The sequence below is a fragment of the Antechinus flavipes genome, chromosome 2, assembly GCF_016432865.1.
Source record: "Antechinus flavipes isolate AdamAnt ecotype Samford, QLD, Australia chromosome 2, AdamAnt_v2, whole genome shotgun sequence".
Taxonomy (NCBI): Eukaryota; Metazoa; Chordata; class Mammalia; order Dasyuromorphia; family Dasyuridae; genus Antechinus; species Antechinus flavipes.
The window spans coordinates 519,566,631-519,593,787 of record NC_067399.1 but is presented as its reverse complement, the minus strand read 5'-3'; the positions used below and the strand labels follow the sequence as shown (position 1 = coordinate 519,593,787).

General features: G+C 33.8%; 2 protein-coding genes across 2 annotated transcripts in view; one reads left to right on the top strand and one right to left on the bottom strand.

The window, feature by feature from the left end:
- Positions 1-1,620, top strand: part of MYEF2 (myelin expression factor 2) — a 51,726-nt gene extending 50,106 nt beyond the window's left edge. Inside the window, exon 17 of the mRNA XM_051980598.1 lies at positions 1,053-1,620. Coding sequence (XP_051836558.1) covers positions 1,053-1,216 — 164 coding nt within the window. The 3' untranslated portion in view covers positions 1,217-1,620. The remainder of the gene's footprint in view (positions 1-1,052) is intronic.
- A 100-nt stretch (positions 1,621-1,720) lies between these two features.
- SLC24A5 (solute carrier family 24 member 5) lies at positions 1,721-27,126 on the bottom strand. Its single transcript, XM_051980595.1, has 9 exons — positions 26,952-27,126; positions 23,392-23,571; positions 9,267-9,350; positions 9,068-9,171; positions 8,627-8,727; positions 6,681-6,955; positions 4,100-4,306; positions 2,640-2,741; positions 1,721-2,159 (listed from the first exon to the last, which is right to left on the bottom strand). The coding sequence occupies exons 1-9, from the start codon at positions 27,070-27,072 to the stop codon at positions 1,837-1,839; spliced, it is 1,497 nt and encodes a 498-aa protein (XP_051836555.1). The 5' UTR covers positions 27,073-27,126; the 3' UTR covers positions 1,721-1,836.
- Between the last annotated feature and the right edge of the window lie 31 nt (positions 27,127-27,157).

Here is a 27,157-nt window from a genome sequence, read left to right as displayed (position 1 = left end):
TTTTGAATTTATATTTTGAAATTTGATTTCATAATCAAGAGGGGAGGAGAGAGGTCATGGTAAATAGTTATAAGTTAGTAACCTTTTGGATTTTTAATAATTTACCTCAAATACCAGTCTTTTATCTCTGAAGGGCCTCAGCTATTTCTTCTTTTGTAGAGTAGTCTCAGGGTGGGCATGTCCCGCCCCCTCTATCTCTGTCTCTTTTCTCTCTCCCCAATCCTCTCTTTCCTTGTCGCTTGTCTCGTCTTGACACTGCTACTATTTTCTACTGTCTTTCTTAGATGCTAAGCCTAGGGCCATTCTTTCTCATGGTTCATTTTCCTGTTGTGCATTATCAGATTCTGCCACCAGGTTCACAATTTGGAATTGTGTAGAAGAAATTTGCTGTGGCACCATAGTACCTCCTATTAATGGCAGTAGAAGCCTGGGAATGATTATATTTCTGTGCTGTTACTTCTTGTTACTTGAGGGGAGTACATTTTAAGAATATAGACGGGGAGAACTAAATTTACCAATATATTTTTTACATATATTCTCATAATATACTTTTTGGTGGAGTTCTATGCAATAGATTCTGGGCAATTCAATTTCTTTTAAGAGTTTGACCTACAGCGTCTCTTTTTAATATCAAATGTATAAACTGAGACTAGCTAAGCTTAACCATATTGACCCTTAATTTGTGATTGTCTAGCAATATATATGTATAATTTTGTAATTGTTTCATCTAATTTTAAATCAAGGGTTAAGTTTTTTTCCATAATGGACTTCTTTGGCAGTGGCGAAATTTCTTATAAAATTTTTTTAAATGCATAAGATAAAATATATAGGATTAAAAAGGAAACCAATTGTATTGAAATAGTTATTCAAGGTCTTATCCCTAGGTAAAAAATGTTTTAAATAAAACTTTTCTGAGTATTGCTTATTTGGACTGTTGTTTAAAAATCACTAGTGTTATAACTATATAGCTTATGACATATGATGATGTCCAAATCCATGTAAATTAGTTCTTTCAAATTGATCCTAATAATTGTGTATTTTTGCTTTTACAGGTCATGTAATGTTTGCTGAAATAAAAATGGAGAATGGAAAGTCAAAAGGCTGTGGAACAGTCAGGTTTGATTCACCAGAATCAGCTGAAAAGGCCTGTAGAATAATGAATGGCATAAAAATCAGTGGCAGAGAAATTGACGTACGCCTGGATCGTAACGCATAATTTCAAACTACATTCAGAACATTCCTACATATGTTTAGCTTCTCTAGCCTAGTAAAAAGTTGTTTTAGTAACATTGTATGCTTAAAGAAGCTGTAAAAAGGAACTTTTTAATCCCACCAGCCTTTAACAGTATAGTGTTAAAATATACTGTAATTCTTGCTAACAAACTCGAGTTTTAGTTTTTAAAGACAGTGGCTCTGGTCATTCAGTTTAAATGAATGGTTATACTGTTTTTAATGAAATAAGCCATTTCTTCATTGTTACTTTCAGTACTGCATAGTGGGATTCGTTTAGTGTTCAAATTTCCCCAGCTTGTACCCACTTTATTGTAATGTAAAAAGTAGATGTTTTTTTCCAGAATTTCAGTTTTTCTATATGCATTGTAGTAATACTTTAACTTGAAAAGAAAGGGCTCAGATAAATTAGGTTGTGATTTTGTTGTGTTTAAAATTAGTTTTATGCCGTGGTGCAGAATTACTGTAAATAAGTTTTTCAGCCTAGAGGGAGTTTGGGATGTTTTTTATTTGATTAAATGAAATGTCTCTTTCCTGATCCCTGGTCCTAAGCTCCCACACCTTTGTCCCAAAATAGTCATTTTATCCCTATAACACTAGTAAAGATTAGTCTCCACAGCCCCTTATTTTATTGTTTCCTATAATTCCAAGTTCATATAGAACTGATAATGTAGCAAGCACTAAGTACGTTATTAGACAGATTACCCCCAACTTCTTATTGAGTTTCCAGCCATTCAAGTGAACAGCTAAAAAAAGAAAAACAATGGAAAAAATGAGAGAAATAGCTGTGTAAGCCAATCCATTGCTGTTAACTTTGACAGGAGCCGATGTATTTGTGAATGCAGTTTGAATAAACCATGGAGCACCTAAACACAACATATCAAACACATTGGATCCTATAATGTTAGACATAGCCATATCTCCTCTACCTGCAAAAGAAAAGAGCATGTTGTTGAAATGTGCACATTAAGTTAACATTTTATTAATAAGCTACTTCATCAGTTACACTGGATACTTTTTTTTTTTCTGTTTTGGAAAACTTGTTTTAGAGCAGAATTCTTACTGAATTTGTATTTGCTCATTTGTTTTTAGTTAGTATTTAAAGATTTAACATTTATTTATGAAATAGTAATTATCTTTATTTATTAAACCATTTTCTTATAAGATGTAGATTACTTGTTTTTAATTCTCATTTAACATGTTTAAGCTTTAATAAATTTTTCAGGTGAATTTAATTCTTTACAATTCAGGTTTAGTGAACTTAAGCTGCTAAAATTGTCACTTTTCTTTCTCTTGATTTGCTTTGTTCGGTGAAGTATATTGAGGAAATGAACTGTTTTTAAATATCTTTTCCCTGTGCATGTGAGCCAGCTTAAGAATTGGGCATAAAAACCTGAACCAATTCTTACCTTTTCTTGCAACCAACACACTTGCAACAGTGTCTGGTATGCTTGTTCCTGCTGCTAATAATGTAAGGCCCATTACTGTATCTGGAATTCCCAATGTTTCTCCTATAGGTGACAAAATATTGATAAGTGATAAAACTCGTGGTGATTTTAGTCATCATATATTTTTCAGCAGAACTATTTTACAGAGAGAGAGTTCAGAAATGTTATGGACTCTTAGATGGCACTGTTTAGGATGTTTATTAGCTGGAATTCCACTACTAAGTGATTCACTTTCTTTGTGCCCTGACATAAATTGTGGATAGCATTCATCATTAGAGATCTTTATTTTAATTGGGGGCTCTAGCCTTTAAAAATAAACATCCTAAGAAAACCACTTTTTTTTCTTTTAGATCATTTTGGTATCATTATAGTTTAAGTCAAGAGATCTTGACAGCTCTTTCTAAGCTACACAAATATTATTCTTTTGTTATTTAAGCAATTTTAAAATGAGTTTCTTTAAAAAGTCCTATTAAATAATGAACTCTATGTAATGTACTCTTTGGGAAAGCATGTAAACTCCCCAATAGAGAAGAAATAGGGCTCTATTAAAGTCTTCCTAATGCAAGGTCCAAATTTTTATATTCCTGTAAATTTTGATGTTAGCCGATGGTTAATTTTTCAGAAATGTAATAGCTCTAGGAAAGGAACTGGAGGAAAATAGTTACTGTAAGAATTGCTTCTTTTGTGTTATTTTGAATGAAAACTTGCTTTAGAACCATTTTTTTTCTTGTATATGATGTCAATTAAAACAGTTTAACTAGAAATGTAGTTTGTTTATTGGAAACTCATATGTTTATGTTGGAATCAGTTTGTCAATTTTAACTCATTTATCTTTATCTTTCACATATTCATTTTGTATTTTGGTAAAGCTATTATTAGTTCTTATACTGTAGGCTTGGGGACTCCAATATGACATATTTGATTGATTCTGTTGCCCTGAATGTTGGCAATTCTAAAATTTTTCTTGTGAACTAATACTAATAATACATGGAGGCTCAAATTGTGTATAATCTATGAGAAAGATAACATTTCCCCATACCCTTCCCTCTCAATAATAGTCAGTATAGAAAAGGAACTCAGCATAGAGAGTCCATTTTAGATCCTATACAAGGAAATTGAGTTACTAGTTAACAGACCATATCCTAAAGTGGGACCATAGGATAGAATGCCATGGATTATTAACAGTGAGATGGTAGTATTTGAATAATTTAGTCATAAATCCTAGTAAATAACATTAAACTTTATCCTAGCTGAGTTAGTAAACATTTCATAGTCTTCGTTGTATATTATATGGAGCTAAAACTTAATAGCCTTGGATAAATCACTTAATCTAAACCTTCAGAGTCTCAGTGTTCTCATGTAAATGAGTGGAGATAAATTGTAAATATTTTAAGTCTGAAATGCATACTCAGAATACTTGCCAGTTATTGTGACCATCCAAACAAGAATATAAGTAAATGCAGAAATCCATATTGCAGCCATGAAAAAAGTTATCATGAAACAGTTTTTCCAAAACTTTCTTCTGCAGTCTGGTGTAGTTAGGAAAAGCAATGTAACAATAGGCAGGGTTAGCACCCAAAAAATTCTTTTCAAGTCGGCCTCAGGCATGCTGAAAACACTAGGAGGATCTGTTTTAAAGGAACAGTTAAAATGATGTGAGTTTCCTCAGCCAGTTAAATTTGAAATGCACAGTAAGAAAGCTATGTTACTTTAAATAAGTTAAAACTTAGAATCGGAACAAATTAAACACTGAATATACCAAATTATTGATATTTTTGGCATAATTGAATTTTTAGAGTGGAAGACAAAGTAAACAGTCCTTGCTCCCATTCTCTAACCATTTATGCTCTGAAACATGTAAAGAGAATAACTTGGTAGTTGGGTTATAATAAAGGAAATTATTAGTCAATTCTCGAATATCTATATATAAATTTTCTGTAGTTTTTTTTTCATGGATTAATTTTTTTCTACCATCTAACATAGCATGGGGCTGCATGTATATGACAAGAGGTTCCAGAGCTGGAATGAATGTCAAAGATAATTTAGTCCACTTTTCCTCTATTGGATAAATAAATAGACTGAGAGCCTAGGAGATTAGAACTTAATTAGAATTTAAACTACACAAGTAGGAAGTAGAAGAATCAAGATTATGACTTGATTCTTTAACTTCATAGCTACTGACTTGGGACATAGCATCTTGATGGCTCAACTAAATTATGCATAAGGATTCCTGATGTCTGGACCTTGACTGGTTTTAAAACGTCATCTATTCTTATTTTTCAATTTGTTAAGTTTTTCCCATTTAAATTTATTCTGGGTAGGGGAATGAAGCTGCTTGTTTTACATCTATTTACATCTATGACAATGCAAAAGTGGCCAGTGATAGAGACTTAAATTCAAGTACTACCATCGAGAAATGTGAACTCCTTGAGTAAGAACAAATCACTTTTACTTTTCAGTACCCCAAGCACTCTTCTTAGCTCTAATAAATCACAAATAAGTTTCTGATCTACACTGGAAAATTTTCACATCTAGGGAAATCACAAGTCTCGGTTCTACTGCAAAAAAGCAGCACAATTTTAATTTTAATATGATCTACATGAGCTGCTGATCAATTCCACTATAATGTAGTGACCTATAGGTATATCTATCCTATTTGTACCAGTAATGTAGCAATTTCCACACTATTCCCCTCCAAAGAAATGGTATAATACGAGTTTCATTTTTATTGAAAAATAAAACAGTAAAAAATGTCCTATTGGAACCCACCATCATTGAAGCTGGAGATAATACTCAAAACTGAAAACAGTATTTGGAGAGGAACTTTCTCAGTCTGGAGTTTTTTTTTTTTTTAAGCTTAATTTTTCATCTTATTATAATGAGGCACCCATGTAATAAGAACTTTTAAGTATTTTATAGGTTTTTATACAAGCTATTTCCATTTTTCACATTTTTAATTAAAACTTGGAATCTAATTCTCCATGCTTAATCTCATACCTAAATTGTTTAAAACAAACACAACCAAAAACCTAAGACTGTGGTCTCTCATGAATTCTGATTTTTACCTGTGAACCTGTGAAATATATTTCTGATTGACTCATTTCCTTTCCCAGTGATGACATTTTAATTTAGGCCTTCATTACTTTGGGCTTGTACTACTTGTAGCAGCTCCTAATTGGTCTCCATCCTTTAATCTGTTCTAAAGCACAGTTAGTGATCATATCCCATTACTTTTTATAAACCTCGAATTCTCCAAGTTTTCATAATTAAGGTTAGGGTAGTCTAGGGTCTCTTCATGTTCTACTCTTCTAATGCTTTCATTTCTTATTTTTTAGTCTTTGCTTCTGTGTACTCTATACCCCACCCAACCTAAGTTCTATCCCATGAACCCACTTTAACCTTCTCCCAACTATGAGCTTTTACTCATTCCATTTTCTTGGGGATCTTTTTCTGTCCTTATTATCTTAGTCTGTGTTTTGAAATCCCTTTAAATTCCCAATTCAAATGACACTTCTTTCCAGGATTCCTATGCAAAAATGCGATTTCTAAATTTGTATTACATTTTATATCCCTTTTAAAATACTCATTTTATTATAGCTAAATTGTGTACTTATCTCCTCTACTAGATTTTAAACTCTTTCAGGACAGAGGATATATCGTATTTATAGTTACCATAAGCAATCAATTCTCAGACAAATCTTATTATTCAGTTTTTCATTTAACTCAGTATCCTGGCTTGAGAAATAGTTCCAAAGATAATTATGGGGGAATGTAGCTATAATATTTGTGTATTATATTGTTAAAAAGAATACATTGCAGTGGTTCTTGGATGATCAATCTTGTGTAGTTAGATTATACATTACCAACAAAATTCTGCATAATAAACTTGGTCATTTTATGTGAATGAAAACAAACAGTTCAGATTACATTTTGAACCCTACATTCTTAATAGGCTTATATAATGGAGTAATAAGATTGGTAGGAATGGTAGGCATCTCTTACCTTCAGAAACTTCATTAAATATTTGCAAGCTTGTAGACAACTGTGAATAATCGGAATCTTCATGAAAGATTCCACTATCAGTTCTTGACTGTCGACGGATGAGTGGTCGATCTTCCCACCCCATCAATGACTCTTCAGTTTGTCCTTCAGTAGTTTTAGCAAAACAAGTACAACAGGGACTGCATTTCTTCATGATATATTGATTAATTTTAATGTCAAAACATAGCACTAAAATATATACTCCATATATCAAAAGCAGCACAGTTCCTTCATACCTATGAAACAAAGAATGTTACTGTTTTTTATATTATTTAAATAATTAGTTTAAAGATATAACTGACATTCAAGAAATAACCCATTAATTTTTGGTTTGTTTTAAAATTGCGTTGCTTCCATAAGCAAAATATAGTAATTTCTGGAAATATATTAAATGAAGATTTGTTTGTTACAGCTGCTAGTAAATGAGGTTAAAATGTTGTTGATATTTATTATACACTTGCTAGGCATCAGAGATACAAATACAAAAAAAAGGAAACAATCTCTACTTTCAAGGAGCTAGGGGATATAAAATGTTTATATGTAAATATATAAAAAATAACAAAGTAAATATAAATCAGGGAATGAGAGAGGATGCTATCATTATGAAAACCAGGGAAGGCTTCATTGCAGAAGGTGGTTTTTTAAATTGTCTTGTAGGGAGTGAAACAAGTGAGGGAGTACATACCTTGAATGTGAAGAATGAATGGTACTAAGGCACACATGGGAAGATGCTATATGTAAGAAACAGAAGGATACATGGATTGGCCTATAGGGAACATTTAGGGGAGTTAATATACAAGGAGACTGGGAAACATAGATTAAGACAGATGGTTGTGAAGAGTTAAAAAAAAATTAAAGGAAATTATATTTTATCCTAGAGGCAATAGTGAGCCACTAGAAATTATTAAGGTGGTCACATCATCAGACTTGCATGCCAGGAAAATCCCTGGCTGTAGTATGAATAATGATTTAGGGAGGTGGGGAGGGACTTGAAACAGGAAGACTGATTAGGAAACTGGTGACATTCTATATGAGAGATGATGAGGCTGAACTAAGATGGTGACTCAGAAGAGACCAAATATGGCATATTGTGGAGATAGAGAAGACCAGAATGGGATAAGTGACTGGATATATAAATTGAGATAACAGTGTGGAAATGAGGATAATGTTGAAGTTAGAATTTAAGAGATTAGAAAAATGATGGTGCCTTGACAAAAAATACATGTTTGGAAGTAGGGTAAGGTTTTGTTGGGGGAGTGGGTAAGGAGGGAATTTGGTCTATTTTGAACATAATGAATTTAGATGCCTTCAGGACTGCAAATTTGAGGTGTCCAGGAGGCATGATGATGCAGGACTAGAACTCAGAAAAGAGACTAGTTTAAAATTGCCCTCAGACTTATGAGACCTGGTGTATATAGATCTGTGAGCCATCTGTTTAGAGATAATAATTAAGCCCATGGGAGTAATGAAGTCGACAAGAGGTAGATTATAAAGAAAAAAAATGATGCTTTCAGTGTTGAGGTACAGAGATTCACTTTGCATTTAATCCCCCCTGATGAAATTTAAATTTAATTATGATAAAAATTGTGCTTAAATTTGCCATAGGACTTTTCCTATTTTACACATGCCCCTGAGAGGGGCGTGTAAAGAGTAAAAAGAGTGCTTCCGGAGGAAAAAATAAAAACTTTTGTGAGATGACAGGAAATGATGCAAAAGGAATAGCTTTCTCGGGCACCACAGTGGATCAAGAAGACTGCAAAGAGATGAGCCTGAACACAGAACAGTGAGAGGCAATATGGAGAATGATATTCCAGGTTAAAGAAAATAGCTGTTCCTTTTTCATTTGGCAGAGTCTCTCTCCACCAATTCCCTTGATCATAACTTTTGAGTGGTTTTTGTTGTCTTACCAATAAACTTGATTGTCAAGTATTATGCCAAGAACTGCTGCTGTACTGATTGCATATGCCACACAATCTCTAAACATGGGCCAACAAGATAGCCTTGAAACCTGTAAAGTAAAACAATAATAATTTACTGTTTCCATTATAATAGTGTAACTTTATCAGATGTTATGCCCATTCTATTTTTTAAATGGTTTGTGTGTTTGTAGTTAAAATATTGACTCTGAGAAAATGATTCTGATATAGGAGTTGTAAAGAAAAAAAATATTTTGCTACCCACACTAATTTTCAGAAATTGGAGTGGTAATTTTTTTAACTGCTAAGCAATAAATTTGATTCTTATTAAGTGCATTTTGTGGCTTTGTCCTTGCATCTTAAAAAGTTTATAATTTCTTCATTTGAAAAGATGATTAATTGTGCTATTATTAAGAGAATTTACTTCCATACCACATTAGAGAGCAGCCCACAAGCTGCACAGATGCCGAGGAGATTATAAATTGCAGATCCAAGGATGGTGCTAATTCCAATATCTCCCTTAGTGACAAATACCCCTAAGAGCAATACAATAACTGAGTTAGTAGTTGAATTTAAAAGAGAGGAAAAAAAGATTTATTTGAAGCAGCAAGGTAAAACAAACTGGATTTACCTAAAAAAGCAGTAACTAATTCAGGGGCTGAGCTGCCTGCTGCCATGAAAGTTGCTCCTGCAACATCCTGAGACAAGCCTAGACCTAAAGATACATGAAATGATTGTTACTTTCATAGTGACATTAGAAGCAAGCTGGATGTGACTTCATAGCAAAAAAGAAGTAGGTTAAGATACCACTCCCACTGTCTCATGTAAGAATTTATTATTGAATAAGTTTAAAAAAATGGAACTCGAGAAATAATGAAATGAAAAGAAAGGAAATACTACCTTATTTTAGGGTGTTCTGATGATAATCATTTTTTATTATCATGGACATTTTTTGGTAATGGAATGAAGCTCATGGACCCTTCTCAGAATTTTTTTTTAAATGAGAGAAATTGCTAAAGTTAGAAGTTAGATGTATATTTTTCCCATTCAAGTTAACAGACTCCCCCCTGAAATAAATTTTAGGGTTAAGAACTCAGTTAATGACTATTGTAGTTGGAATGAGACCTAGATTTGAATGCCCATCCCTTATGATTATCGATCATGACCCTGAAACAAGCTAATTCACATCTTTGAAACTTATTTTCAAATAATGAATTCTTTTCCCAGAAGTTAGGGGCTTTGGGTTTGTCAAACACTAGATTGCTATAGTTAACTATTCTGTCTTGTGAACCTAACCTTTTCCACTGATCCACTAATCTATTTCTTAGCCAATACCAAATGGTTTTGGTGACTGCTGCTTTATAATATAATTTTAGATCAGGTACAGCTAGGCCACCTTCATTTGATTTTTTTGAAACTTATTTTCTAATTTGTAAAATGGAGGTGGCAATCATGACCTGTCTTCTCAGGGCTTTTATGAGGAAAAAAAAGGCTTTACAAACAAAAGTGTTATAAAAATGTGAGGTTTATATATGTTTTATAGAAGGCCATTTGTTGAATATTGTGGAATATTGGAAGAAGAGACAGGAGACCTAGTTAGAACCCAAGAATTAGAGGAGCAATGATGTTTGCAGTTAATTTTTGGTCCTCCACCAAGACACACTGGCAACACATTTGTAACTTATAATCAGAAAACGAACACTGAGTATTCCTTTCATAAGTGTCAAAGACAGGATTTCTGAACTAAGGTCTTCTCCACTCCAAAACTAGGCCTCTATCCTGTATTAAGCTTGTGTTTAATTTCCCAGGAGACAAGATTGCATGCAGATAATAAGAGCAGGTATTCCTTTAACTATCAAGGCTGAAAACATTAAAACACATTTAATAAAACGATTTCCAGATAGCCAGATGGAGCAGTAGATAGGCCTGGGACTTAGGAGGACCTGAATTCAAATTCAACTTAGGGCATTTCTAGCTGTGTGACCCTGGGTTTGCCTCATTTTCCTCATCTGTTCCTTCCTGGAGAAGGAAATAGTAAACCACTCCAGTATCTTTGTCAAGAAAACCCAAAAGGAGGTCATCGAAAGTCAGACATTACTAATCAACTAAAAACTATTTATAGAATTTAGTCTATTGATAATTTGTTTTGGTCAATAGGTCATTCCAAGGCATAACTAATATTTTAATTTGTTTGTCTGATGTTACAAAGAAAAAACATTTCCACTTGCCCAGAAATACAAGAAACACTATTACTATTTGGTACATTTCTATAGATTAATAAGAATGATAGCAATAGCATTTACATCCATAATAAGGTGAGATTTGCAAAATGCTTTATAGATAGCATTTTATCCTAACAACCCCCTATCCAATTTTCAAAAAGATAACTGAGGAAGATAGGCTAAATGACTTGCACAGGATCACACAGCTGGATTTCAAGTAAAGTTTTGTGACAGCAGGCCCATATCCACTGCACTACCTAACTAAGCAGTCCATTGCAGTGTGAAAAATGTGGTTAGCATACCATGCTAGCCCTAAAAGGAACAATGCTGAGTGATTCAAATTGTAGTGAATTCTCTGTATAATAAGCAAGCTCCTTGAATACTTGCCTGATCTTGCACCATATTTTCTTGTTTACCTTTAGATCTTATCCTGATTCTTCTGGACCTTAAACACATCTACAGACTCGGGTCCATATTTCCTGGGTGTCTTTGTGTCAGCTGTCCTGATAAGTAACCTTATTTTCATAGATGAGACCCAAGTTCAAATCCCATGTCTTTTTCATACTACATGTATAACTGGGACAGGACATTTAATCTCTTAGTATCATGCTCTTATCTATACATGAGAGTTTTGACAAGATGTTTTGCAAAGACATTTCTAACTCTAAATCTATTACCTTTAAAGTAAAATACTAGTGCTATGGATTATTCCACTTTTATCAGGTCTTGGAATGGTCTCCACTACTGCCTAATCCAGTTCAGTAAAGGATAAACTGTATGGGATAGTATATTAGCCTGAATATTAAAACAAATGGAAAATTAATTGCTTCATAAAACATATCCAACATGTATTAAGTGAAATCAACTGGCTAAAATTACTTGATTAACAAAGAGATTGAGAACTGTGCATATTCTAAGATCAAAGTATTTAGCTATTGTCTTCAGATATTAATAATTTTATAAAAATTTTGTTCTAATAAAAGATTTGAAAAAAGGAGTTAAAATGGACAAATAAGCAAAATGAATAGACTCAAGTGGCTATCAATATTTTTAATTTCCATTTTCCATTTCCATTTCAAATATGGAGGTATACATTTTCATACTTGCTTATTATTTCATTAGCTTAAGTAGATTAAGTAGATAAGATTTGAGCTTTAAATAAATCTTTTGAGATATTTTTCACCCTTTTCATTTGTTCAGATAAAAAGTCAAACTTGAAATTGAGAAGAGAAAGACCCTAAAAAGATAATTATGTTGTGCTTTTAAAAAGTTGAGAAAATATATTAATATATTCAGGAATAGATTAAAGGTTATCAGTGAGTAGATATTAATTCCTTGGTGTATTTTTGAGACATTATGAACCCGAGGAAGGAAATTCCAACACAGAGGCAACATATAGTAAACAATAAAGTAAAGCAGAAGAGAACAATGAATAATCCTATCTGACTGGAGTACAGAATCCATATAGTTAACAATGAAAATAGGGCTGGAAATAAATTAGAGAAGTCTTTGGATATTAGGCTAATAATAACTATCATATAATATTTCAAGATGTACAAAGAACTGTACATAAATCAACTCATTTGATATGTGCTTAGGTAGTAGGTACTAGTTTTTATCCACATTTTGCATGTGTAAACCAAAGATAACAGAGATTTTAAGTGTCTTGCCCACTGTCATGCAACTAGTGTGCTTCAAGCTGAATCTGGACTGGTCTTAGACCAATGCTCTCAACTACTGTGAGTTGAGTTTGTTTAGTTGTTTTTTCAGACATATCTGACTGCATGATTCCATTTGGGGTTTTCTTGGCAAAGATGTAGTTTGCTGTCTCCTCCTTCGAAAAACTTAAGATAAAATTGTGGCAGTAGTGGAAAAAGCATCAAGGATTTGTAGGGCTGGTAAGAGAAAATGAGGGAGAGCAGATGCCCAGCTGAGTGTTGCACCAACATTACACTCTTTTCCACATAATATTAAGGAACTGGAGAAAGGCATCTCTTTAATATATTGGGTGGATCCTCTATAGAGGATTTATAGAAAAATACTGAGAAAAATCATATCTGAAGAGTCATGGGTGATCTTGACCCAGAAGGGATAGACTCCAGGTGTAGAATGGGGCATAATGATTAAAGTAAGAACTCAATTAACTTGAATATGCAGGTTTGTTACAAAGATTTACTTTTTTTTTCTTTATGTGAGAAGGTGCATGAATATAGGGAAGGTCTAATAACAAGGTTGCTCAAAAAAAAAGCTATATGATTATTTTTAAATGTTCAAAAGAAAACAGAAGGAAATCCAGAAGGAAAAAGACAAGCAGAACAGCTTTGAAAGTTACACATTGTATTTATTTTATTAAAAAAAAAGCAAGTTATATGTAATAGTTTCACATCTCCATATATAATCCTCTCTGCTTTACTTTCTATATGGAAATCCTCATTTAATTAGTGTTTGCTATGTCTAGAATTTTTTAAAGCTATGAAAAGCTTGTGGTTTACACTGCCAACATCTATGAGATGATATAGCCAACTGATTATTAAATTATATCACCAGCTAAAAGACAAAGAGCCTTCAGAGTTAGTGCAATCAGGACAATGCTGCCTCTGACTGTGGGACTCTGTGCAAATTACTTAATCTTTCGGTGCACCACGAGACTCCTGAAAACTATAATTGTGGAGCAGAGTCTAATCTAAATTAATTGAGGGAGTTTCTTTGTTGAGCATTCCCTATGCCAATCAAAGCCCAAATTGGGTTCCCTCCCATCCCCATCTCCATCCCTAGCCCTTGGGGGGGAAGGGGAAGTCATATTTGCAACTACAAACTTTGTATGTTACTATGGGAATAGAAAGGAAGGAGGCCTACGTGTACTGAATAATAATTTTTATGATAATGATGATAGGTAGCATTTTTATATAGTGTCTACCACATGTTAGGTGTTGCTTCAAAAAATATTTCATTTGATCCTCAATAATTTTGGGAAGTGGGTAATATTATCTTCATTTTATAGATGATGAAACTGAGGCAAATAGTGGTTAAGTAACTTGCTTAGTGTTATTCAATAGTAAGTGTTTGAGGCTCGTTTTGAATTGAGGACTTCTAACTCCAGGCCTGGTTCTCCAACCACTATGCTATGTAGCTGTTGAATTTCACATGATACTATAAAGCAATAATCATTAAAACCATTTAGTGCTGATTTTAAAAATAATAAATTGATCACAAATTAGAGAAATGAGACTTACAAGCAATAGAACATAGCATAGAACTAAATAAACCCAAAGACATCAGTTACTGGGAAAAATACTATTCAAACAAAATAGTGGGAAAACTGGAAAATAGTCTGCTAGAAATTTTATAGAACAATATCTCACACTACTTGTCACAATTAATTCTAAATGCATACATGAGACATATAAAAGGTTATATCATAAATAAAAGGAAAACAGAAAGTGACACCTTTAACAACTACTATGTATAGGAAAGAATTCTTAACTAAAAAATGATCATAGAAGATAATCAATTACAGTTACACTGAATTGAAAAGATTTTTGCAAAAATAAAAGTAATGCAGTTAGAATTAAAACTTGAAAAAACTTTGTAGCAAATTTCTCTGATTAATATTGATATTCACAATCAATACAGAAGGGCGGGAACCATTCCCCCAAAAGACTTAATATTCAAAAGATATTACCTCTTGCAATAGAATATTACTGTACCACAAAAAAATTACATCAGGTATGTTTTCAGAGAATTCTGGGAAGACTTATGTGAACTGATGCAAAGAGAAGTGAGAACACCTGGAGAATAATTTATATAATAATGACATTATAAAGAAAAAGAACTTTGAAGGCTAAAGAACTCTGAATCAATATGATTAATTATGAATAATAATGAAGCATGTTATTCATATACCTCTAAAGATAATGGACTACAGACCTAGAGTATGACATACATTTTCATGGGTAGCCAGTGTAGGAATTATCTTTTTTGGGTATACATATGTGTAACAAGGATTTAGTTTTTCTTTTTCCTTTTCTGATAGTGAAAAGGAAAAAAAAAAATTTTTTTAAATTGAAAATAAGTCTTTTTTTTAAGTTGCTTTTATATGCCATCTAGTCTTTTAGGCATCAAGGATACAGACTCCACAACTTAAATAATTTATAATCTTCAAGGAGCTTACATTTTATTTGGAGGAGAAAAAAAAAAAAAAAAAAAAATATATATATATATATATATATATATATATATATATATATATATATATATATATACAAATAAGTATAAATGCAATATAAATGAATAGTAATCAGGGAGAGAAGGTACTAGTGGCCAGGAAAACAGGAAAGATTTCATGCTGAAGATGATGCGTGAGTTGCAAAAGTAGGAGAGGAATTCTGTGAGGCAGAGGTGAGGAGGGAATGCATTCTAGGCATGAGGGATAATTGGTGCTTATTTATAGATGGAATTCCAGGTGTGAGGAACCAAAACAAGATCCGTGTGGTAGACTCACAGATTCCAGAAACTCTGTGAAGTTGAGCATTGTATAATAACGAAACTGAATGCTCGTAGCTCATATTTGATTCTAGAGGCAATGGATAGTTATTGTTGTTTATTGAGTAGAGGAATTACATGATTAGAGCTTGAGTTTAAGAAAAATCAGTTTAGCAGCTGAATGGATGATAAGATTGGAGAAAGGGGAGTATTTGAAGTAAGGAGTATAATGAGATTATTGCATTGGTTCTGAAGAGATCCTGAATTATGGTAATAGCCATGTGAGCAAGAGAAAAGGGGATGGATTCAAGAGATATTGTAGAAGTAGAAATGAATTTTTTTTTTAAATTTTGATTGAAGACTAGTATAAAGAGCTGTAAAAAGATTAAAGGGAAACATTGAGATTGCAAACCTAGGTAACTAGAGGGATGATGGTGCTCTCAATAGAATTAGGGAATTTTAGAAGAGTAGTTGGAGTTGATGAGACAATGAATTCTGTATACAACATGTTGAATCTGAAATGCCTATGGGATATCCAGGTCATAATTTTGGAACTTAAGGTCAGGAAAGAGTTGAGAGATAGAGACAGAAGCAGAGACAGATGCGAGGGGGAGAGGGGGTGTGGAGAGGAGGGAGGAGGTAGAAAGAGAAAAAGTGTGTGTGAGAGAGAGAGAAAGAGAAAGAGAAAAAGAGAAAAAAAAACCTTGGAGCTATTTATGTAGTAGAGGTGTTAATCCTATCTAATTTTTTTTTTGTGTCGTTTTCTTTTCCAAATACATTCTTTTCCTTGTTACAAGGACAAAAAAAGAGTTTATATAATGTCCTGTATCCATAATCCTTAAGCCTTGCAAATAAGTAAGGAAAGCATATTTTCTTATCTCTTTGGAGAACCAAAATTTGTCATTATACAGAATTCAATTAAAAATGTTATCCTTTCAAAAATTTTCAAAAGCTGAAATGAAAGCTGCCAGCAACCATATGAAAAAAAAAATATACCAAATCCATGGATAAAGGAATTGCAAATTGAAAATCACTGAAATTATAACTCATATTCATCAGACATAAAAAGATGGTGAAAGAAAAATGACAATTGTTGGATGAGCTTGGAGAGGAAAGGCACACTAATGCATTTTTGATGAAGTTATGAAAACATTTTGGAAAGCAATTTGGAATTGTACCCCCAAAGTCACTGTACATGCCCTTTAACCAGCAATATGAAGTCTAGACTCTATATCTAAGAAGATAAAAACAAAAGAAGGAAAGGAAATTCATGAATAAATTTTTTTATTTTAGCAAAGTACTGAAAACAAAGTAGATATCCCTCATTGGAGAATGGCTGAATCAATTATGGTATAGATTACAGGGGTCCTCAAATTACAGCCCGCAGGCCAGATGTGGCAGCTGAGGACGTTTATCTCCCTCACCCAGGGCTATGAAGTTTCTTTATTTAAAGGCCCACAAAATAAGGTTTTTGTTTTTACTATAGTCCGACCCTCCAACAGTCTGAGGGACAGTGAACTGGCCCCCTATTTTAAAAGTTTGAGGACCCCTGGATAGAATATAAGCATAATGATAAGATAGACAGGATTAAGAGAAATTTAGGAAGATTTGTATGAATGTGGAGAGAATTAAAGAGAACCAGGAGAATAAATTACTCAATACCCACAATAATATAAAGGAAAGAAGCTCTGAAAGACTTAAGAACTCTGATATAGTGATCAGTCATGATTTTTGAAGGCTGATGTTAAAGCCACCTAATGCAGAGGTGCAGAATGACCTTATTTTTAGATTTAGCCAATGTATTGGGGTTGGGTTTTTTTTTTTTACTTCATAATATACTTATTTGTTCAAAGGGAAGATCATTATTTACTGAAAATATGCAGAGCTGGTGGATAACCATAGAGACAAAAAAAGAGAAAAGTGTCAATGAAATATTAAAATACTACAGATGATAAAAGAAAGCTCAGAAGATGACAAGTAGGGCAGTTTTGTTGTCACTGTATAAATTTTATTGTGTACCTAAAAAGAAAAAAGATATACTGTAGGTATTAGATATTCACAGTTTCATATTCAGTCCTCTCTTCTGTTCTTTTTTTTTTGGTATTAAAATATTTGTGTAAATAAAAAAATAATTTTACACCCTGAATATTCAAACTTTGGAAGTTCACTATATTGCCTCCCACATGGAGGGATGGTTGAGTTCATAAAATCACAGAATCTCAGTCCTTATCTATTTCATCCAGTACTTGAATAGAGATAGACAAAACAATATTCACAAGTGACCATTAAACTTCCTCTAATAGGTTTACAGAGATAGAGATTCACTTTCTTCTAAGGCAATACACTCTCCTTTCAGACAATTCTCATTTCAGTGAAAATTTGGTTTTGAGTCAAAATCTACTCAGCAACTTGTACCTATTCTAGTTCTACTTTTTGGGGTCAAACCAAACACATTTCATTCTTCTTCTATGTGATAGCTCTTCAAACAACTGAAGGAAGCTAAACTGTTTTTTTATTTTGTCTTGGTGTCTATCTGATTACACTCACTTAACATTCATTTTCCTTGGAGAAGAATACCTCTGATTGAGTAAGAGGAAAACCTAGGGAAATCTCAGAATTCATACTTTTATCACTAAAAAAAAAAAAAAAAAAAAAAAAAAAAACTTTGATCATCTAATCATTGTTTCTGTGGTCTCATTTGAAGCTGAAGAAACTGAGGGGTGGAAGAGCAAAGTGATTAATCCAAGGTCATATACCCAGGTTTTCTGAGCCTGCATTCTATTATGATATACTGCTACTCTAAGCAGTACTTGGAGATACAGCTCCATTGAGCTAATATAGAGATATAAGCCTAGAGAACCCACATCTCTTGACTGTAGTTTCAAAGAGGGAATATCTTTGCCATATAAGATCCCAGAAAATTCTGGAGACGGTGATCAGGTTTGTCATATTGGACAATAGCATATTGTTTTTGAAGAGAACCAGTGATTTTGAGACTCCTGGGAGAATTAGATTTAAGCAAAGCAGAATTGACGCCTTACTCTCTCTTCCAAAGTCAGTGGAAGTTTAGTGGAAAGACAAAAGTCAGTGTGACTAGTGATGGTCTGGGATGCAGTGGATGACTTTGGCATCTTTGATGTATGACTCAGCTCTAAGCATTCCTCACTTGCTTTTTTTTTACTTGGAACAAATTATTCTCATCTTCCTATTCCATGGGAGAAGTCTTCACATGCGAGGGATAGACATCCCCTCACTCATTGAAAGTTTGAGACTTGTCAGTCACCCTTAACCTGGTTTAGCCTGTCTGCTGAAATGGTTTTACTGGAGTGTAGGCACTGGGCAGGCTATAGCTTCTTGGAGTCCAGGTGACAGCTGGGTGAGTAAGCCCTGCAATGGATTTGGCAAGCCCTCCTCTCATTTGTTAAAAGTGAAAAACAATAATGTATTTTAGGTTGTTTGTTCAATACTCCTAGTAGTATAGTAGACTCCCAGGCTGCCTGATTGTTCTCTTGGTTCAACTAAATGCCCAGTCCGACTGCATCATTAGCCTTTCTTTCTTTGCCCTTGACATTGCCTTCCCTATCTACCCCACCTCATTAGAGTGTATTCTTTACCTACAGACCCTTTCAGCTAAGAACATACAGAGCTGCCTGTGCCCTGTGTAAAATTAAAAGGTTGTCCAAGGGAATCTCAATTGAGCTGAAAGGGGAAAGATAGAAAAGAAGGAGAATAAGTGAAGGATGAGTGTCCTCTTGGCAGGGAGAAAGTAATATTCTTAGTTGCTTTGTTCTTCAGAAAGGCTTATCTATCTTTTATAAATTTTACAAGGGTCAATAATCAAAAAATTCACACAAAGTCTAAGCCAGTGGTTCTCAAACTTTTGTTCTCAATATCTTTATCCAATTAAAAATGATTGAGGATCTGTCCAAAGAGTTTTTGTTTATGTGGGTTATAGTTATAAATATTGATCACATTAAAAATAAAAACCAATTATGAATTTGTAGACTCTCTGAAAGGATTTCAGAGATTCAGAGGATGCTCTGGACCAGATTTTGAGAACCATTGGAAGCTAAACAAATATCCATGTCTTCTACTAATTTTATCAATGTACAGCCAATTAAGTTTAGCGTTAGAATCTGAATTTCCATCCTAAAAACATGGAGACATCACTAAGCAGACAAGTTGAAATTATTTTCCCTTTTAAAAACATATTTATATTGCTTTTAAAATTACTAATATTCAAGCAGCATGTTAGTCAAAAGGCAGAAACATTATGAGGAGCCAGCAATTGAGCAATGGACCCAGTAAGTGGCCAGCAACTGGGAAATGGATAATATGTAGGACCGGAAATTGCGGGTTTCCCCAAAACAAGGATTAATTTTTTCCCTAAAAGGCAACAAAATTTTCCCCTGAGACTTCTCTCTTTGTCTCTCTTGATACAGATTCCCAGTCATCTAAGAGCATACTCAGGAAGATTCGGATATAATGGGATTTTGAATTGGTGAAGCCTGCTTTAAAAGGCAAGAATAATCTGCATGTGCTGTTTATAAAGAGGAAAAAACATGAGTAGTACAAAGGACTTTTTGAGGAGTTTTCTGGAGATCTTGAGGAATACTTATTTGAGATAAGTAAGGGAATGAATTTCACAATGAATTAGTATTTCATTTTATTTGTCTTAAATGTACCTTTTTCTGATGATTCTTCAATTTTCTGCTCCAAGGTTTGTGGACTTTAATCAAACCCCCTCTCAATTTCATTTTCCAAGATGAAAGCTATTAATCTTTTATAGGCTGTCTTCAAAAGACAGCAACTCTGCCCCTCTTGGAATATTATAAAGACTTTGTCCTATAAAATGTAGAAATATATTCAGGAAGGGAAATCTGCAAGAAGGTCCCAAGAAAATAGTGTAGAAATGAGGCAGCAAAGATATCTGCATGGCTCTCTATACTTGGAAATCAGAGGAAAAAATCAAGAGATTTTTGAATCCTAGAACCAGAGCAGACCCCAGAGGTTCTTTATCCAAGCTCCTCCTCTTAAAGATAAATTGAGAAAAGATTCTGGGGAGATGGTGGAGTAAGTCATAAAATTTCAAGGTCTCCAGACTTCCCCCACAAAAGTAGACAAAATAACACCTGAGAGTGAATGTAGAGTTGCATAAACAAATTGGATTTGGAGAACAGTGGTCGTCCTGTGACAATTGGAGAAAATCTGAAGAAATATCACAGGACTGAGCTAGATTAGGAGGTAAATTTAGCTCTAATCACAGGAATTTCTATCTCCCAACCAGTGTGAGAAGTTGAAGATCTGAGATAGATAAGATTGAGGGAAGCCTAGGGGAGAAGGCACTTCAGGTCCAGCTGTGCTGTTGAGATTCAAGCCTGGGGAGAAGTAACTAGCACACAAAAATTAGTGCAAAAGCAGTAGGGCAAGTGGGCATTTACAGGAGAGTGGAAATTTTGACCAGGTCAGAGGGCAGAACTGGAAGATGACCTGAAGGTATACCCCATACCCCTTAGAGGTGATTATATCAACAATGGGATAAAAATTGTTTTTTTTTTAATTTTTTTTCAATGTGTAGGCAAAAGAGAAAGAACCCAACCATAGAAAGTTACTGTGGGAATAGGGAAGATGGGGGTTCATCTTCAGAGGAGGATTCCAAAGAATAATGTTAAATGGTTAACTGTCCAAAACACATTCATAGAAGAACTCAAAAAATACATTTAAATATCAAATGAGAAAGATCAAAGAAAAAAACAAAAGAACAATCCAAGAAAAACAAGATTATGAAAAGTCAATAAAGGGAGTTTCAGAATCTTAAAAGAAGAAAATGACTCCTTAAAAACAAGATGTGGGCAAGGGGAAACAGCAAAGTTATAAAATTATATAAAAAATAAAGAATGAAAAAATAGAAGAGAATGTGAAACATAAGGAAAAGATCAATTTGGAGAACAGTGACAGAAAAGAGACAGCATAAGAATGATCTGGTTATCAAAAGTTATGATAAAAAAAGAATTTTGATACAAAAGTATAAGAAATAATATTGTCCTGAAGTATTAGAACATTAAGGGAAAGTAGAAATAGAAAAAAAAAAAATCCAGTGATCACCACCTGAAGAGAAGATCTTAAGAGCAAAACCTACAGGAGTCTCATAGCCAAATTCCCAAATTCTCAGGTCAAGGAAAAAAAATATTATGAGCAATAAGAAAAAAACAATTCATATATGACAGAGCTAAAATTAGAACAACACACAACCTAAACCTAACAGCAGCTACATTAAAAGACCATATAGTCTTAGAATATTTGCAACTAAAAATAGCATATCCCCCCAAATTAAATGTAATCCTGAATGGAAAAAAAAGAATATTCAATGAATTACCAGACTTTCAGGATCTTGTTGCAAAAAGACTTGAACTTAATATCAAATTTGACATATAAGATTCAAGAGCAATATAAGGTAAATATGAAAGATTACTTTCAAGGGATTGAGTAATTCAAGGTAATTCGAATCAAGGTAAATAGTTTGTTTTATATGTGGAATTTTTTTATGTTTTATATGTGAAAATGTAAATCATATGTTTAAGGTTGTCATCAGTATTTGGGTAGTTTAAAAGAAAGATTTTAAAAAGCAAACTGTATAGGAAAAGTTAAAAGTATGTTATATGAATGAAGTATGAGAGGAAGAACTGACATGATGAATTAGATGGGGGAGGAGGACTGGTAATTCTGGAATCCTACTTCCATTGGGAATGGGTTAAAATATATATAAAGGTATAAAAGTCTTTCCTTCCTTCCTTCCTTCCTTCCTTCTTTCCTTCCTTCCTTCCTTCTTTCCTTCCTTCCTTCCTTCCTTCCTTCCTCTCTTTCTTTCTCTCTTTCTCTCTTTCTTTCTTTCTCTCTCTCTTTCTCTCTCTCTTTCTTTCTTTCTTTCTCTCTCTCTTTCTTCCTCTCTCTCTTTCTTTCTCTCTTTCTCTCTTTCTTTCTTTCTCTCTCTTTCTTTCTTTCTCTCTCTCTTTCTCTCTCTTTCTTTCTCTCTTTCTTTCTCTCTTTCTTTCTCTCTTTCTTTCTCTCTTTCTTTCTCTCTCTCTTTCTTTCTCTCTTTCTCTCTCTCTTTCTCTCTCTTTCTTTCTCTCTTTTTTTCTCTCTTTCTTTCTTTCTTTCTTTCTTTCTTTCTCTCTCTCTTTCTCTCTCTTTCTTTCTCTCTTTCTTTCTCTCTTTCTTTCTCTCTCTCTTTCTCTCTTCTTTCTTCTCTCTCTCTTTCTCTCTTCTTTCTCTCTCTCTTTCTCTCTCTCTTTCTCTCTCTCTTCCTCTCTCTCTTTCTCTCTTCTCTTTCTCTCTCTTTTCTCTTCTCTTTCTCTCTCTCTTTCTCTCTCTCTTTCTCTCTCTCTTTTCTCTTCTCTTTCTCTCTCTCTCTTTTCTCTTCTCTCTTTCTCTCTTTCTTTCTTTCTTTCTTTCTTTCTTTCTTTCTTTCTTTCTTTCTTTCTTTCTTTCTTTCTTTCTTTCTTTCTTTCTTTCTTTCTTTCTTTCTTTCTTTCTTTCTTTCCTTAATTTTTGAGGCAATTGGGATTAAGTGCCTTGCCCCCAGGGTCACACAGCTGGGAAGTGTTAAGTGTCTGAGGTCAACTTTGAACTCAGGTCCTCCTGACTTCAGGGCTGGTGCTTCATTCACTGTGCCACCTAAGCTGCCCCTATGGACTTAACTTTCACTTAATTTTTATTTTTAAAAGTATAAACATCATTTCAAAATTTTATACAGTTAAAATATAAAATGTCAAACATATAGAGTCCCATTCCTTAATTCAATAAATATGCTTAACATTTTTGAAAGCTCTTACAACAAATTCGTTGTCAGCTGTAAGAGACAAAGAGAAAAAGACAAAACAGAAAGTAACATAATAAAGCAGAAGTGCTGTGGGTGTCTATTTCATGCTTAGTATTAACTAAGCCAATCTTTTAAGGTATAAGACTACATTTCAGTACTTGGTACACTCATCAGATTCTCCAAGAGTAGGACAGCCTATCTCAATCCAGATGAAAGAATTTCATAACACTTACATTCACTGATAACTTCCAGGGAAGGTAAGAAGTATTCATCACAAACAACCGATATGGCCATGAACATGTAAATGATTATTAGGAAATAAATTATGATTCCTCCATCTGTTTGCTCCTGTTTGGTAAAAAATCCTTCAGGAAATTCCGACGATGGAGCAAAGACACATTGGGTGTTGTTTTCTAAGAGAGGAAAACAAAAGACAAGAATAATTTATGTCAACTATGCACCATTCATGAACTTGTGAAAAAATATTTTGAACATTTAAAAAGAGATTTTTGTGAAAAGTAAAAAGTATGGAAATATAATTTTGATTCTATCAGTAAATGTAATATATAGATTTTGCTTATATGTAATAACAATGCTCATGTTGTTATGTTTTATATTATACATGTATGTAGTCTGTATTTTCTAGAGGCAGCTAGGTAACAGTCACTGGAATACTGACTTTGGAGTCAGAAAGACCTGAGTTCAAATCTAGTCCTGTGACTCAGGTGAGTAACTTAACCTCTCTCAGGGGTAAAATGAGGCTAATAACAACATCTATCTCCCAAGTTGTTGTTAGAGTCAAGTAAAATATATATATATATATATGTAAAGCACTTTGTAATCCTTGAAGAACTGTATAATAGAAGTTATCATTATATGTTTGCAATTATGGTAATTTTTACTAAACCTGACCTTGGATTTCATTGATATAGGGAAATCCTTGGTTGGGAACTGCCCTCAATCAATGTAGGTCTTCAACTGCTCTGCAATTTTAGAGAGTTTCCTATGAATACTTAAAGGTCATCATTCAGTCACTTGAGCACTTAAAAAATAAGTATAATCATTTTATTTTATTTTATATCTTAAAGTTTTGAGTTCCAAAGTCTATCCTTCCTTCCCTTTCTTTCCCCTGAGATGGTAAGCAATCAAATATAGGTTTTATACACGTGCAATCATGTAAAACATTTTGATATTAGTCATTTTTAACAAGAAGACTTAAATAATAAAACAAAGTTTAAAATTGCATGCATTTGCATTCAAACAATATAATTTCTTTCCCTGGAGGCAGATAGTATGCTTCATTATTAGTCTTTTGGGATTGTCTTGGATCATTGCATTGCTGCAAATAGTTAAGTCATTCACAGTTCTTCACTGAACAATATTATTGTAATTGTGTACAACATCTTCTTGGTTCTATTCACCTCACCAGATTTTTCTGAAATCATCCTACTTGTTATTTCTTACAACACAATAAAATTCCATTACAATAATATATTACAGCTTATTTAGCCATTCCACAATTGATGAGCCTCCTTTCAATTTTCAGTTCTCTGCCATCCCAGAACAATGAGCCTTTTTAAAAGCAATTACCAGGCACTATGCTAAGCATTGGCAATACAAATATGAAAAATAAAAGTAGCTTCTGCCCTCAAGATGTTTACAATCTAGTGAGGAAGACAAAACACAAAGGTTCAATGACTTTCCCATGGTCCCATAGGTCAGCATCTTCCTGTTTCGTGTGTCATTTCTCTCTTCACTATATCGTGCTAACTATTCTAAATTTATTATCATAGTTACTAATGTTAATAATAATGATGAGAAACAATGTTTCATAGAGGATAGAGAGGCAGTTTCATAGGAAGACCTGATTACAAAATCTGGCTTTAATTGGCATTGACTATGGCTCTAACTATGGGCACTGGACTTGGACAAATCTTTTAAGACTCTTTAAGTTGCAAAACAGTAGCCAATCTCCATCAATAAGAATCACCTCACTGGGAGTTCCCTGCACTGATAAAAACATAGGTTTAAGCAAAATAGCAGCAACAACAATAACAACAACAATGATGATAACAATAATTATATATTATGCAAATATATAATAGATCATACAAAAATATGAGTATATAATATAATAAATTATACAAATATATAACATGTAAAACAAATTACACAAAATAATTTTAATATATGATTTTATATGTACATATTACATATGGTTATGGTGTATATACAATTGTATAAACTATATTATGTGGATATACAATTATTATATGCTATATAAATATATAATTTTGCATAAAAACATGAGTGTAGTTTGTTATAAATATACACTTATATGATATAAAATATATAATTATGTCATATAATGTTATATAAAACTATATATATTATATAATATATTAAATGTTATAGATGTATTATGTAAATATATCTTATGTAAAAATAATTATGTAAGCATATATTTAGATATTTATTTTCCATGTTTATGTTACTCATTTTATTATCACTAAGAGTGATAGCTAACATTTATATTCTCTTTAAGGTTTATAAAGCTTGTCACAAATATAAGTGCTTTTCATTGATTGATCTCATTTAATCACAACAGCCCTATGAGGTAAATACTGTAATTATTGCCATCTTACAAATGAGGGAGCTGAAGCAAAGAGATGTTATGTCTTGCTCAGGGTAAAACATCCAGGAAGCATCAGAAGTGGGGTTCAGACTCTAGTCTTCCTAACCCGGGGTCTAGCTTGTCACGCAGTAAGCCGTCCAGCTTCCTTCCCTGCTTCAGTTCAACTAAGCTCATGTTTTGTGTAACTTCTTCATTCTCTGCACTTGCAAGCACAAAATTTCCTAGTTATGACGTTCTCCAAAATGCCGGACAAGGTACCATACTTCTCTCTTTGGCCTCTGAGGTGGCTGGACTTATCTGGCTCTGAAGGATTCAAATCCTTCTTCAGATAAGAAGGTGTGGTACACAGCATTCCTATCTTCAGCCAAAGTGCACTTCCTTATCTGTAAATGAATCTGGACCTGATGCCCCTCTGAGATCCTTGTCTCAAGATCTACAAAGCTGTAAGCATAGTGCTCGAGTTGGAAATCACCTTAGAAATGAGCTGTGCTAGTTTGCTACTCATATGGCAAATTATTTCTCTTCTCTGCACTGGTTTCCTCCCTGGAAGATGAGATGATCTCTAAGTTATGTTCTGTTATTGAATTGTTGGACAAAAGTGTATATTTGAGTTGGTTCATGGACTATAGCAGGTAAAGGCACTTCTACAAAAGGAATGAGTGACCTGAGGGGGAAAAAAAGGAAAGGAACTAGCTCTTCTTCTTCACCTCTCCACACTTGTTTTCTGCTGGTATTATGTCATGACCCTAAAACTAAAAGATACCTCAGAATGAGCAGGATTCCTTGGGTCCTATTTACCTCCAGGCCCTGCTGACACTTTACCCACTTTGCTACCAAAATTTATTCCTTACAAAGAAGGCTTTTGTAGGGGAGGCAGAGAAGGTTGGCAGGTGGGTGAGTGGTAGGGTGGGTGATCTTTGCAGAAAGGATGTAAGAACCCAATCCAGACAAGCCTTTGAACTCCCCCAAATCTCCATTAAGCTCTCCTGGAGTGTTTCTGAGACTCCCTCTAGGAAAGTTAAACCATTCGGTCTATTTCAAGCTGATAAAACTAGAACGAATGCCCCAAAAAGCATGAAATGAGGCAAGTGAGAAGGCATTCCCCTCCCTGGCAAAGCTGAGAGGAGAGAGTATAGCAGAAACAGCTGAAATATCTACCTGTGTCCCTTGGGAGCCGTTGTGGGTGGGAAGCCCCTTGGGGAGGCAGGTGGGCTGTGACCCAAAGAATTCCTAGCAGCATGAGCCTTCTCCAGTACCTCCGGCTGGCTCCCTTCTCCATTTCCCTGCTTCTTGGATGCTCTGTGCTGTGAGAAGAGACAAAGAGGATTAAGCTCAATCATGTGAGGCATGTGAGGCACTCCTGC

Excerpts from the sequence above, each read along its gene's own strand:
- SLC24A5 (XM_051980595.1), bottom strand. The coding sequence starts at position 27,072 with ATGGAGAAGGGAGCCAGCCGGAGGTACTGGAGAAGGCTCATGCTGCTA. Across the intron at positions 23,572-26,951 it reads ACGGCTCCCAAGGGACACAG|AAAACAACACCCAATGTGTC; the intron begins GTAGATATTTCA and ends TTCCTCTCTTAG. Across the intron at positions 9,172-9,266 it reads ATTAGTTACTGCTTTTTTAG|GGGTATTTGTCACTAAGGGA; the intron begins GTAAATCCAGTT and ends TATTGCTCTTAG.